Source organism: Callithrix jacchus, chromosome 14 (genome assembly GCF_049354715.1).
Source record: "Callithrix jacchus isolate 240 chromosome 14, calJac240_pri, whole genome shotgun sequence".
In the NCBI taxonomy this organism is placed as follows: Eukaryota; Metazoa; Chordata; class Mammalia; order Primates; family Cebidae; genus Callithrix; species Callithrix jacchus.
The window spans coordinates 22,472,803-22,486,950 of NC_133515.1; the positions used below are offsets into that span (position 1 = coordinate 22,472,803).

Here is a 14,148-nt window from a genome sequence, read left to right on the forward strand (position 1 = left end):
ACCCCAGACTAGTCTATACATCTTTTTTCACTGTCTTGCATTTGTTTTGCTTATCTCCCTACTCGACTATATAGTCCCTAAAAGCAAGGACTACTCCCCTGGTTTCTACAAACGTGTTCTTGACACTATAGAAGGTGATTGACAAATGCTTGCCGACTTGAAATTTCCTATGTTAGGTACCTCTGATTGTTTGCTGATGGTCTCCACAAAAACATGATTACAATAAGGATAAGTGAAAAAAGGAAGCTCCAAAATGCATCGTCAACCCAACGTTCCATCCAATCCTAAAATAGGGACAATTCAAACATGAAAATTAATTTTCTGATAACTATATAGGTTTCCCATTCAAATAGTGCACAATGACAAGTGCTAATGAAATCTTTCCAACCAGTAAGCCTTCAAAACAAACAAGCACATATTTTTTCAAGAAACCTATATTGTTAAAAATGTTTCTAAAAGGCTGTTTAATGTTACAAATATTCCCTGCCATAAAATTTTTGGGTTAACAGAAAGATCTCAAAAACAAAAAATGCAAAACATATACTTAGGATTTCAAGTGGCAAATACTAAGGTAAGGGAAGGAGAAAAAAGAAATTTCAGAAGGCCCAGCCTCTTCTTTCATTAAATTGTCTCTAAGGCAGCAAAAGCTCTGGATTTTCAGAGGGCTTTTTGCGATTATTTATACAGCACTGGAGACAAGCTCCAAATCTTAAGAAATCCCCAAAAGAGGACCTTTTATATTCTAAGAAATGTATCTTCTTCCAACATGAGAATCCGTGGAAAACATCTCTCAAATACCCATATTGAACACATGATCCTAGAAACATGGCAGTCTTAAGATTTCAAGTCCCATCTACATACAAAACCACTCAATTTCATGGTGTGCAGGAAGAAGAGAATTTCCTGTTAGGGTATATAGGAAGATAATTTGTTTTCAAAATATATAAAAAGAACTTGGGAAAAGGGTATAATAGAAAAAGGAGATTTAGAAGGAACTTTTTCAAACTCACTTGGAGGAGTTAAAATTCTTTGTAACTCTGTAAAAAATAGTTCAAAGTAGAAAGAAAATCTCCACTAATCACCTCTGTTTACAAGCATAAACTAAATTCTTCAAAAGTCTACAAAATAGTACAAATAAAAATGTTTAAATAGAAAGATTATACTTACTGATTGGCATTTTGCAATTCTAAATGTCTTAGTTGTCCACACCATAAATACTACAGAAGCTGCAACACACATAAAAAGTCACCTTTGAAGGAACATAACAATATTAAGATAATTTATTATAACAAAAATTAAATGGCTTACCCAGCACGGCAAAGATCAGAGTATTTGTAAAGTGTCTATATAATGAAAATTTCACAGTGTTCTTTCTTAGCCTTAGAGTCTTCATAGTTTGTGCCAAACTTATAAAAATGTGAAAAAAGTTAAGGAAAAACATTTCAAGTAATAATAAGTGATTAAAAAAAAAAACAAAAAGAATCTTCTGTTTCCCAAGTCAGTACTACTAAATACATTTCCTAAAATTTGAAGCTAATAAAAACACAGAAAATGTTATCTTAGCCAATACTGTACAATCACGATACTTTACCACAGATTTTCTTTTACAATTTACCATTGTCTGAACTAAGAAAACAAATTCCAAGGAAAAAACACGGAAGACCCATGATGCGTTCTACCAATGCCACACTCCCTTAACATGGGATAGAGCAGTGCATGCACTAAAACCCCTCGGAATAAGACATTCTTTTTTTTTTTTTTTTTGAGACAGAGTCTTGCTCTATTGTCCATGCTGTTACAGATTCCATTTTGACATGCCATTTGGCTTGTGTTTTTCTGGCTCTATTTCTTATTTTGTTCTTTCTAGTCTATTTTCATTTTATTCTTTGAATAACCATAATTAAGAAGTTAGGTCATCTACCAATTCCATTTTATAAATTAAAAAACTGAAATACGTCAGAGAAAACAAATCTGGATTTAGTTAAGGACTTTATTTGAAAGATGACTGTGATGGGGGAGGATTATTGCAATAGGAAGAATACTACGACTATAAGATCTGCAAGTCTCAAAGGTGTGGCAGAAAAGAGTTTTTCTTTTATAGAGAGCAGCAAACAAGGCTAGAAGGCAGCAGGTATGGGGAGTGAGTGGTGGGACTAGACACACTTATCAGGGAATGTATTTTCTTGAGATGTGCAGATTCTCGGGAGGGCTCCTAAGAAGGGCTGTGTGTTGGCTCAGGCTGATGGTGAGTCAACATTTATGGCCTGGAGGAAGGAGAATACTTAACAGTTTGGTTCAGTCAGTGTTTTGTTCAGATCTATCAGTGGTATAAAGAGTTCATCTAATCATTCATGATGCAAGAAATGGGAAATCGGAGGGTCTGTACCTGGCCTTGTCACAGATAGACAAGGGGGCCTCCAGGCATCTTATCTAAGTCCAGTGGGGAAGAGGGTTCTCTGTGGTAAGTCTTTTCTCGGAACACAAATAGGGGGGAGGGTTTGGATGCGGGTATCTTAATCTCTTGGCTGTTTTCCAGGAGCACAGGGCTCAGGTAAAGTTCAACATTGCCAAATATAAAGAAGCAAAAAGAGACTTTTCCACTGACTCCTCGGCAGTGAAGCAGAATTCAAGCCAGCTCTCTCTGCTCTTAAATGAGAATTCCTTCCTCTGGAACAGACCAACAAGCTGTGTTTATGAACCGAACACTAAAAATAACAGAGCTGAGCAACACAATGGAAGTGGCAATTTTTAAAAGTTATAAATATGTCATTAATCAAATTTTTTAGTACTAAAGCTACTTTTGTACAAAACTACTTTTTAATCTTTCTAAATGACCAACGAGTTACAAAAGGGAATCAATTTCTAAAGTAACACAATCCAACTTATTCAGGTTACTATCAGAACTTTAAAAATGCAAATATACTTTATTCCTTAAATACATCAAAATGTGTACTTTTCAAAATTCTTGACTAAAACCAATTTTCTAGGATTAAAAAAATCTGGTCTGGCTTAATAATTTAAAAAAAAATGTTTTTAAGCTAAGAAATAAAAAGATCAAAAGCAAATTCTAAACTGCCTAAGCTTTCACTTCTTTCACTTACCAAGACATTGTTAAATTTAGGTAAAGTTTAAATCATCCCTGTCATAGAAGGAAAGTGGTCATGAAAGCAAATAGGCCTCCTGATCCTGAAGTGAGAAGCGCTGCTGTGGTAGGAAAAGGATATCCACCAGCACAAGCCAGAGTCAAGGAGAGAGAGCGGGAGGCTGGCCAGAAGAACAAGATCAGAATCACTCGCCTGCAGCAAAACAGCAACAGCAACAACAAAAAAAAAAAGAAAGAAAGAAAAAGAAACAAGCAGAAAAAAAGGGAAGGAGGGGCCACATGAGAAAGGCTAAGGCTATAGCTTTTGAATTTTTCAGCTTACTTTTTTCCTAAGACTTTAGAATTAGATTCTTAGAGGGTTGGCTATATTAAGTTCACCAGAATCAAAGGAAGCAAGGTCATTTTCCAAAGCACTCAATTGTATATGTATTCAGTTCTGCTTTTTCTTGTCATTTATAATCATTTAGGAAATCTGCTATCTTTCTGTATAGAGGAAGCAGACATTTCATTTTAGTGATGAAAATTACCAAAAAGCAATCTAAAAGCAAACTTCACAAATTCAGGTTTACACAGAAATAGATACTAGACTTCCTTTGTCTCACCATGAAACATTAAACAAGATCTTTTATGTTCTAGATTTCTTTGACTATTTCCTGAAACATTTTCATTATAAAGATTCCTAATTAAGCAAACTAAGTCTTTCATCTGTTTTCCTTATCTTCCTATTCCAATCTGGCTAATCAGGTACTGGGATGTGTGAAAGTCAATGCTGCTCATAAAGGTGATAATTACCTTCACTCAAATCCAAATGGATTAGAACCTTTAGAACCTTCCCAATTTCTTTGGGATTTTCTGCCAGGCTGCATTACTGAGTGTTTTCCCCAATGAACTATCTTGTGGATGGTTAAGAACATGAAATCTTTGAAATACATATCTATAAATTACCAGGAGAAATGACAGTTCAACTTTTAAAAAATGCAGTTTGCAGCTTAATTAACTGAATGAAAGATCATACTCCCTAACTTGTTAAAGTTCCAAGCATGAACAATTTTAGAAACAAGACAATTCTATATTGAACAGATATCATCAGCTTATTTTATAAACACACAATGACAGAAAATAAGACACTAAGATCTAAAGATAATCTGAGGTCAACAGGCAGGATCATCTCCACTGTAATTCTGCCTATCCCAATGCAAGGTATGTTTATACTTCCTGCCCGTTCTCAAGACAAGTGAGCCCCCCAAGAAGCAGGTCTGCAGGACTACAACCTTTGTGGTGAGTAATCTTATCACTGGAACACTGCTCACATGCAGAACTGAGAAACAGACTTCCCATTTTTAGCAAATGAATGTCTTTAGTTTTTTAAATATAGACCAAAGGAAGAGATCTATATCACTCTCTGAGAAAATCAGATTTATGGGTGCCTCATGCGTACACGCCTATAATCCCAGCACTTTGGGAGGCCAAGGCGGGTGGATCACGAGGTCAAGAGATCGAGACCATCCTAGTCAATAGGGTGAAACCCCGTCTCTACTAAAAATACAAAAATTAGCTGGGCATGGTGGTGTGCGCCTGTAGTCCCAGCTACTTGGGAGGCTGAGGCAGGAGAATTGCTTGAACCCAGAAGGCAGAGGTTGCGGTGAGCCGAGATCGTGCCATTGCACTCCAGTCTGGGTAACAACAGCAAAATTCCATCTCAAAAAAAAAAAAAAATCAGATTTATTTAACTAAAACTTTATTCAACAAACTGGGATTCTAAACTAGAGCTCTGAACAAAGTAGAATATGCTTTTTTAAACAAGTTCAGTCAGAAACAACCCTTTAAATCAGTTATTATTCCCTAAGTAGGCTCCTCAGACTAAGATGTCCAAAGATATAATCTGGGAAGTCTTTAACTGCCCTGTCATATGCAAAGCTCCTTGTGTGTGTCTGTATTCTGTGAAGAGAGGTTCCCCAGCTGTTAGCAGATTTTCTAAGGCCTCTCTGAACCTAGTACTCAAACAAGGTTAAGAATCACTGCTTTGATGAATAAGGACAATGAATTAGAAATTTTTGGTTTGTAGCAGTCTTCATAAGCTTTTTAAGTTGGAAGGATACTGAGAATTCACAAATAGGGAATTTAAAGAATAGGTAGAGCAGGCTTAGAAAACAACCCACAAGGGGCTCAGAAAAGCCTATGAAGAGTGCTACATTTGCTAGCACACCTGAAAAATGGGAGACCTTTCTTTTTTTTTTGGAGATGGAGTTTTGCTCTTGTTACCCAGGCTGGAGTGCAATGGCGCGATCTCAGCTCACTGCAACCTCCGCCTCCTGGGTTCGAGCAATTCTCCTGCCTCAGCCTCCTGAGTAGCTGGGATTACAGGCACGCACCACCATGCCCAGCTAATTTTTTGTATTTTTAGTAGAGACGGGGTTTCACCATGTTGACCAGGATGGTCTCGATCTCTTGACCTCGTGATCCACCCACCTCGGCCTCCCAAAGTGCTGGGATTACAGGCTTGAGCTACTGCACCCGGCCCAGGAGACCTTTCTTCTAAGGGAGAGACATAGTGATGAAATCCAAGCCCTCTGGCCTTTCCTACGAGACACATAGATGAAAAAATGGAAAAAAATACAAGAAAAACAACAACAAAATGTCAAAAGACTAAAGGACATAAGTATCAAAGACAGTGGAAACAAAGAACTTGGCAAAAATGAAACCTATCTAATAGGAAAGCATTTCAAAGAGGACATAAATATAATAGAAACAGATACAAATAATGTTCTGGGATATGCAAAACCCTGCATTCTACTCTGGCCAGTCACATTTTCTCTAGAATTCCTCCCATTTCCACAAGTGCCCCCATGGAGAAAAAAGCAATGGGGATTTCCCAGATTCAGCTTGAGTCACTGAATGAGAAGACCCTCAAGGATTGAGTCCCCACTGCTTCTAAAACTTCTCCTGTAATATGGCTGCAGCCCCTAAACCTTCTCTGAACCTGCTCTCTTCCTGCCCATCCTGACCTCTGGAAGGACAAAGCCAGGCGTGCCTTGCAAGGCCATCTCTACAGCACTTGCCACTGTTGACCACCCCTCCACTCCCTTCTTCCCTTTGACAGTTTCCTGGTCCTCCCACCTCCCTTCATCCTGGTGTTTCTTCCACACACTTCCCTCCCCACAAGGCACCATCCTGGCTCCTGTCCTCCCTGATCTACATGTTCTCTTCGTATCATTCTGCAGCTGCAACCTTCTCTCTCGTAAGATGACCTCCAATCCTCATCACCAGTTCTGACTCCTCACAAACCCAGCCTGAGATTTCCATTTCTCTTCTTCATATAAATTCCCTGGGTGGCTCAAACCCAGCTCAAACCTCATCCATTACATTCCTTCCTCCAAGTTCATTGCCTTGAAAATGGCAACACTGCACCCAGCTATCCAAGTGAGATGTGCAAGACTTCTTCAGAGCCTTCTCTCCCTTCTCTGGCCACCCATTGCTAGCAAGTCTATCACGTGGGCTCTTCTTCCAATATCCTCTACCCTATTTCTGACCCTTACTATCTCTTCTTTGGACCACTGCAAAGGCAAAGGCATACTGACTCACCTTCCTACCTCTAGACTCTCCTTTCCCACGTCATATTCCTCTGTCACCAGAGTTCTCTCTGACACAGGTTTCATCACGTTACTCACCTGGGCAGCTTCAATTCCCCTCCAGTCCCTGCCTATGAAAGGCACTCAGCTCTTGAGCGTGCCCTGTCACCTTTCCCTGAACTGCCTGCCAAGGCTCTCCCATGCACGTCCACCCACAGGCAGGCTTTCCTGGACATTCTGCCACTGTCTCCCTGTGTTTTCCTGCTTCAACTATTTGCTCCCCTCAATTCTTCTTAGAATACCTCCTTCCCTAATGACCGTCTTATTAATAGTAAACCCCTACTTGTCTTTCCAGTCTCAATTTAAATGTTGCCATCTCTGTGAAGTCTTTCCGGATTTTTATGCCAGCATTAACTTCTCTCTTCCCCTGTTGGCACAGCACCTCTCTAAGATGGAAACTACTACTGCTATATTGCTGCGAGTTATGCATCTGTCTCCCCTACAAGCTTGTGAATTTCTTAAATTTGGGGACAACATCTTTTCACCCATGACTCATCAGTATGGGGCACATACTGAGCATGAGAACGAACTGTCTGCTAAACTATAGAGAAAAAATAAATATTTTCCTTGTTGGGGGTGTTAAACTACTTTTTCATCTTCAACTAAACTCTTGTATTGAGGTAACAAAAATGTGTAATTGTATTTCTTTCTATCATTCTATTTGTTATTACAAATTACATGTAATCTGATTTTAATGAGACAACAAACTATTTTGAAGGACATAGTAAAGGATATGAACCACACAAAAATGGAGTCAATAACTGCTAAAATAATGTCAAGAAGAACAACAGCTAAATGGTTAGAACCCTGAAAGATAAAAATAGGGGGAGAAACCTGAATGTAACAGTTTCATTACACTATGGCAATTATCACTTGATGAAGAAAAATAATTTAGCTTATCTCATTACTTTACAAAGCCACATAAAAGATTTAATTTTCTAAGAGAATTGCGTTTAAGTACAGGGAAATGACCTGTTTTTTGATAGCAACAAGTGCCAATTTGTCATCAATTTATCTGATGATAGCAACATAAAACTGTATTATGTAATGGCAAATAAAAAGCATCATGTCCCCAAACTAACCTCACTAACACCAGCCATTTCAATCTCTCTCCTCCATACCAAACTGACACCCAGGGCTATTAATGAAATGAACTCCGCATCTTTCCTGACCATGTTGTGAAGGAACATAAAAAAAGTGAAGGGGAGATCCATGTTAGGTAATTACTATGACTACTCATATGTAAAAGTCACTAAGATGTTGGCTATGTAAATTTTTTTTTTTGGAGACAGAGTTTAGCTCTCCAGTCTTGTTGCCCAGGCTGGAATGCACTGGTGCAATCTCAGCTCACTGCAACCTCTGCCTCCCAGGTTCAAGAGATTCTCCTGTCTCAGCCTCCCAACTAGTTGGGATTACAGGCATGTGCCAACAAGCTATATAAAATTTTAAAGGAACACAATATATATACTGTATTTACATGTGGGATACTTATCTTTTCTATTTCTTTCTGGCAAATATTTATTATTTGTTGTAAGAATGCAGAGTTCTTCATGATTAGGCAAAGGTGAAAATAAATATACTCAAAGACTAAAAGAGCATCGAACACAGAATACAGATGTATCAAAGACAAAAGGGAGAAGAATGAGGCTTTTTAGTATTATTGGACAAATATTTATGATCCAATTTATACAGTTAATCCAAAAGACATTTTAGATAAAATGACAAAGGTCTTTGGATTAGGTAAAATATAATAAGCTTCCTAATCACTCAATCCTCAACCATGTATTCAAAAGACTGAAGCAACCAGGTGTGGTGGCTCACATCTGTAATCCCAATACTTTGGGAGGCTGAGGTGAGAGGATCACTTGAGGCCAGCCAGGAACTCAAGACCAGCCTGGGCAACATAGTGAGACCCCCATCTCTACAAAAAATACAAATATTAGCTGGGTGTGGTGGCCTGCACCTGTAATCCCAGCTATTCGGGAAGCTAGGGTGGGAAGATTGCTTAAGCCTAGGAGCTAGAGGCTGCAGTGAACCATGACTGTGTGCCACTGTACCCCAGCCTGGACAACAGAGTGAGACCTTGTCTCTAAAACCAACCAACCAACCAACCAACCAACCAACCAACCAACCAACCCACCCACCCACCCACCCACCAATTAACCAACCAACCAATGAGACAAATGAAAAACCACACAAAATAAAAGTAAAAAACTGAAGTTAGAAATCGAGGGGTTTTGCAGACATAAATACTAACACTTCTCTAGAGAATAAAGTGCTGCTGCTCACATAGCCAGAGTTACTTTCCCCTTGAACACCACTTCCTCCTGGCTCTTCCAATAGCGGGGTCTACTGAATCCTCAAAATAGCTAGTCCCCAAGAGTCAGAGAAAATGAATAAACAAATGAGGCTTAAAAGAGTGATAAAATGTACTGTATTGGTGTGATTAACTTTCTGTTCACTTGACACATTTTAAAATCCAGGATTAAGAATGTTATTAAGGAATACCAGCTGCATAATGACAAAGACAAATATTCTCTATGAAGAATAACCATGAATATTTCTGGGATGGGACCGATACTTGGGATGATATCAAGTGATGCCTTTGCAATCAGTCATATCATCTTAACAAGCACTCTGTCTAGCCTTTGTCTTTCAGGAAGTATTTTAAAAGGGAAACATCTCACAGAAGAAAAGTTCGAATTGGGCCTTTTTCACAAGTTTCTACCTAAAAATTCATCTCAGGAGATACAAAGTAAAACCACATTTCAGAACAATAACAAAAAAGGATGGTAGTGGAATTATATAGTTTTTACCCCAATGACTCTCATCACGCCTTCAACAGCTGCAAAGATTAAGTAAAGAAGCCCCAGTCCAATCACCCGGTGCATAACTGTTCCTAAACGAGGCCTGGAATCAGGAAAAGGAAACAGAAAGAAAATGCATGGGTGAGTAAAATACACCTGAATACAGCAACTGGCACCATTTCCAGTACCAGGAAGTCACTATCTAATCACATCAGTCTGTTCCTGTCTCTGAAGTACTTTGTTTTAGGACACAGGCCCAGGAACAAAGGGTCTCTTTCTCTAGGACCTGAAGCCATACTGATGCCTGTGAAGCGATATTTGGAGGCGACAAAGGTCCCATAGGATTTTGCTGCTGAAATTCAAGCAAAAGAATGACTGTAACTCAGGTACTGTTTCTATAGAATGGAAGAGTAGACTGATGAAATCTAAGAAGGTAAATGCCAACTTCTAAGTGCCACTGGCAGAGTCTAATTTAATTCTCCCTAAGGTCTATCTTATCAGAGATAATTCACTTGTCTCATGACTTGGGCAGAGAAAGAGCACATGAGGAGATGGAACTCCATGACCTCCTTTCTGATCACTGGCCTCAACCAGAACAGGAGTGCTAACAGAATTTCGTTTTCATTCTTTAAACTGAAAACAGTGAAAATAACATTTTTAGGCCAAGCCCAGTGGCTCATGCCTGTAATCCTAGCACCTTGGGAGGCCAAGGTAGGTGGATCACTTGAGCTTAAAAGTTCAAGACCAAACTGGCCAACATGGTGAAACTCCATCTCTACTAAAACATACAAAAAATTAGCCGGTGTGCTGGCTCATGCCCGTAGTGCCAGCTATTCAGGAGGCTGAGGCATGAGAATCACTTGAACTTGGAAGGCAGAGGTTGCAGTGAGCCAAGACTGCACCACTGCACTCCAGCCTGAGCGACAGAGGGAGACTGTCTCCAAAAAAAACAAACAAACCATTTTTGGCTCTTTCAAAATATAAATGAGTTGAGAAAATGCAAAGATGGTGGTTTTTGCAATTAATAATTTAAAATAGAATAATTTCATATTTGCAAATCAGAATTTTTTGCATACACATTTTAGGCTACTCAAAAACCCTCTTCTCAGAGCAATTAAAAGAAAAAATTGGTTTAAGAAAAATATTTAAGATAGTCATTTCAAAACAAAATATAAGTAAAAAATTAAATAATTGGTGATAGCTCATTTTTAATTAAGACTATTTATCTAATCTAAGGAAACTGAATTCTGATTCATTATAAACAACTAACCAGAACCTTTAAATAACCAGAACTGTTACTGCTCTCACTTTATGAGTTGAGTCAAGCAAGCTAACAATGAAGGAATTCATTCATAAAGGGTTTATGCCCGTACCCATTCACTCAATCTCCTATTCCTTTCACATTAACAACACTGCACCTGTTGGTATCTGATATTCATAACCGGAACTGTGAGGTTCCTCAAAAAGAGGCCTTCATGTTTCCTACACTGTACTAAGAACACAAAAGGCATTTGAGAAAGAATCTCAATAAAAGTCCTGGAGGATAAAGGCTTCCAGGCTAAAATCCTGCTAACTCCCAATCCCTAGCTCACAAGCAAACAGGCATGCATACAGGAGGAGAGCCTGTGGGTGCGAGTCACAGAGCAGAGGCCTGAGCTTGGGTACCCAGGGGCTGGAGCTCGGGAACACAGGAAGGTGCAGCAGAGGAGGCTGGGGAGGAGCAGCCAGTGATGTAAGGGGATGGAAGACAAGCTCCTGGAAACCAGGCAAAGCTGGCAACCCTCGACTAAAGCTGCTCATGGGACAACTGGACAAGGGCTGAGCAGGGCCATGTGATATGGCAGGGGGAGATCACAGTGGCCTTGACAAGTGCCATCTCAACAGAGCAATACTAAGGAGGCTGAGGTACAGACTACTCATGTGAGAAGTTATGCTGCACAGGGGAAAGGTGAATGAGGTAGAAGCAGAGGAGAGGGCCATGTGGGGCAGAGGGAGGGCTTTGCTTTAAAAAATGGTAGAAATAATGAGATGCTAATGGTGACCTACCAGACAGGAAAGCTGATGATGCAAGAGAAAATAAAACTCAGCAGTTTCCCTCGCAGTTGAGTGGGCCCTTTGTTTTAGGAAACAGGCCCAGGAACAAAGGGAAAAACTAGGGCAGTTTCCCTCACAGTTGAGTGGGCACAAGGGCAGGGGTGGCCCACGCCTACCAGGAGGAGGAAAGTGGTGGTGCATGTGGTCCAGATGTGGGGGAAATGACGGGGTCTGAGGGCACAGACGCAGTGGAATTCCCCTGTGATGGCTTCTACTTCCTCAGTGAAAAAAACCCCAAGGTCAGCTGAGAGGGATGGGATAGTCTGGGAGGCCTGAAGAGAGAGAGGGGGTAAAATGGTCTTCTGCAGATAGGAGAGTGAGAAAATAGTGGCAAGGGGATTGAGTACAACTGACAGCAGCACTGAAGGTATGAAGTTGAGGGTCATGAGCGGAAAGCAGGCCCCCTCAGTGGAATCCAGGGTTCTTTTTGGGCAAATTCCCCTGCTCGGGTAGGAGCCTGAAGCAGAAGGAAACCTGGAGTTAACAAGGCTGAGGTTTTGTCAAGAAGGCTGACAAAAAGAAAGGCAGGGGTCTTTGGGTATCAGTGTCCTACTGAACCAGGGAATCCAACCAAAAGGAAGAAGGTGAGAATATAAGATGGGAGGGACAATGGAAGGTGCCAGGGTCAAAAGGCTAGAGACCATAGTACAGTCAAAAATGACTGAAGCTGACATGTTAGAGAAAGTAAACAGGAAACAGAGAAGGTGAGAGGTGAAAAGTGGATTGCTTAAAACTGAGATTTTGAAGAGGGTACAGTTATACATAAAGTCTAGAAAATGATCCTGGGAATCAGTAGCTGAAACGCAGTAATAGGCAAGAGCAGGAAAGGCGGGGAGGTGAGGTCAGGTTACTTAAAGGGTCATCCACATGGCTCCTGAGACTCCAGGGCCTTCTGACAGATGAAATGCTGAGGATAACACCTGTGAAGTCGGTGCCCACAAACGAAGGGATGAGGGAGGGCCTGGAAGCCCACAGTGGCCACAAGATGCAGCGGGTGATCCAGCCTGAAAAGCGAGCTTCTGGGAATCAGGGTTTTAGGAAAGAAGCAGGAAGACTGGTCCAAAAATGCAACAAGGATAGAAATCAAGTTCTCCCATAGTTATGCCCAGTGATTCATAGGTCAAAGGGGGAAAAGACATGCTGGAGAGGGTCCAAAAGCAGGGTCCTCAGAGGACAGATAGGTTTTAGTCAGAAGTTTTGCTGACTCAGTATTTAATGCACTCTCTCTTACACACTCAAATATGACCATAAAAGCTTAATGGTACTGTCTAAAAAACAGAAAAGGGTTTAAAAATTGTTTTAATCATTTTAGATTTTCCATTACCCCTAAAGTTGATTATTTATTCATCTAACTATATAAAGTTATTGAAATACAAACTCAGGGTCTTTATTGGAAAATGATATAAAATAGCAAGTATGTGGAAATCTTTTAAAAATGTGTTCTTGTGGATTTTTCCCAAAGGGATTTGTACTATAATACTAAGAAGTTCCATTTTCGCAAAGGTCATAATGCAGGCAGACTGAATCAATGGGCTGGGACCCAGTATCTTTCCCACATGCCAGCACTTACTTCACAATGCCATAACCCAGGCTCACAATGATCACAAGGAGGCGAGCCAACGTCCTCTTAATCGCAGAAATCAACTCTGCAAATATCAATAAACCTTGGGCTGAGGAAGAAAAAAATAAAATAATTCACTTTGTGTACATCAGGAAGCCTGCCAACCAAGATTTTCAACATGTCCTATGTATAACTACATTCAGACTTCAGACTAATCAGCCACATTTGATTTAAAAGTCACTGAATCCAACTGATACTTGAAAACCTCAGTGAAGGATCCACTCCCTACTAAAGAGTTCACTCTCTGTCTGTCCAATCAGCTCTGCTGGGCACAGCCTCACATCATCCACAGAATTTAAGAGAATGCTGTCACAAAATAATGTTAGTTGAACAAACCAACAGATTCACAAGACTAAACCAGCAACAAGGCTTAAAATCTCTGAGACAGGCATCATTCAAAGCCTCCTAACTCAATGGTTCTCAATCCTAGATGCACATTGGAATCGCCTGGAAGCCTTTACACTGCCCTCAATTCCTAGGTCTGCTAATCACAATCTCTGGCACTGGTACCACTTTGAAGTTCTTCAAGTGATGCTGATGCAAAACCAGGGATGGGAACCATTGCTCCAGACCAGTGTTGTCCCAGAGACCCTTTTGCAACGATGGAAGTGGTCTACCTCTATGCTGTCCAATACAGCAGCCACTGGTCACCTGTGGCTACTGAGCACTTGAGATGAAGCTAGAACAACTGAGGAACCTAATTTTTAAATTTTATTTAATTTTACTTAAGTACTCAGATGTGGCTTGTGGCTACCACAGAGAACAACACAGGTCTAGACTGACCAGTGATTATCTCCATGAACTCTTTAGATATGGCTGCACCACCAGTTTTCAGGTCATCTTGTCCACAAGAAGTCACAAGAGACCTTGTCAAATGCCTTGAAGAAGTCATCT

At 40.2% G+C, this 14,148-nt stretch overlaps 1 protein-coding gene across 2 annotated transcripts in view; it reads right to left on the minus strand.

Annotated features, from left to right (window-relative positions):
• TMEM87B (transmembrane protein 87B) overlaps positions 1 to 14,148 on the minus strand; it is a 63,577-nt gene that overhangs the window by 21,640 nt on the left and 27,789 nt on the right. Inside the window, exons 9-14 of one of the 2 annotated variants that reach the window (XM_054244733.2) lie at positions 13,204 to 13,303; positions 9,549 to 9,642; positions 3,223 to 3,296; positions 1,309 to 1,415; positions 1,168 to 1,226; positions 181 to 284 (exon numbers count right to left, since the gene is read on the minus strand). In XM_054244733.2, coding sequence (XP_054100708.2) covers positions 181 to 284; positions 1,168 to 1,226; positions 1,309 to 1,415; positions 3,223 to 3,296; positions 9,549 to 9,642; positions 13,204 to 13,303 — 538 coding nt within the window. Of the gene's footprint in view, positions 1 to 180; positions 285 to 1,167; positions 1,227 to 1,308; positions 1,416 to 3,222; positions 3,297 to 7,465; positions 7,540 to 9,548; positions 9,643 to 13,203; positions 13,304 to 14,148 lie in introns of both variants that reach the window. The other variant, XM_054244731.2, reaches the window with a different exon arrangement.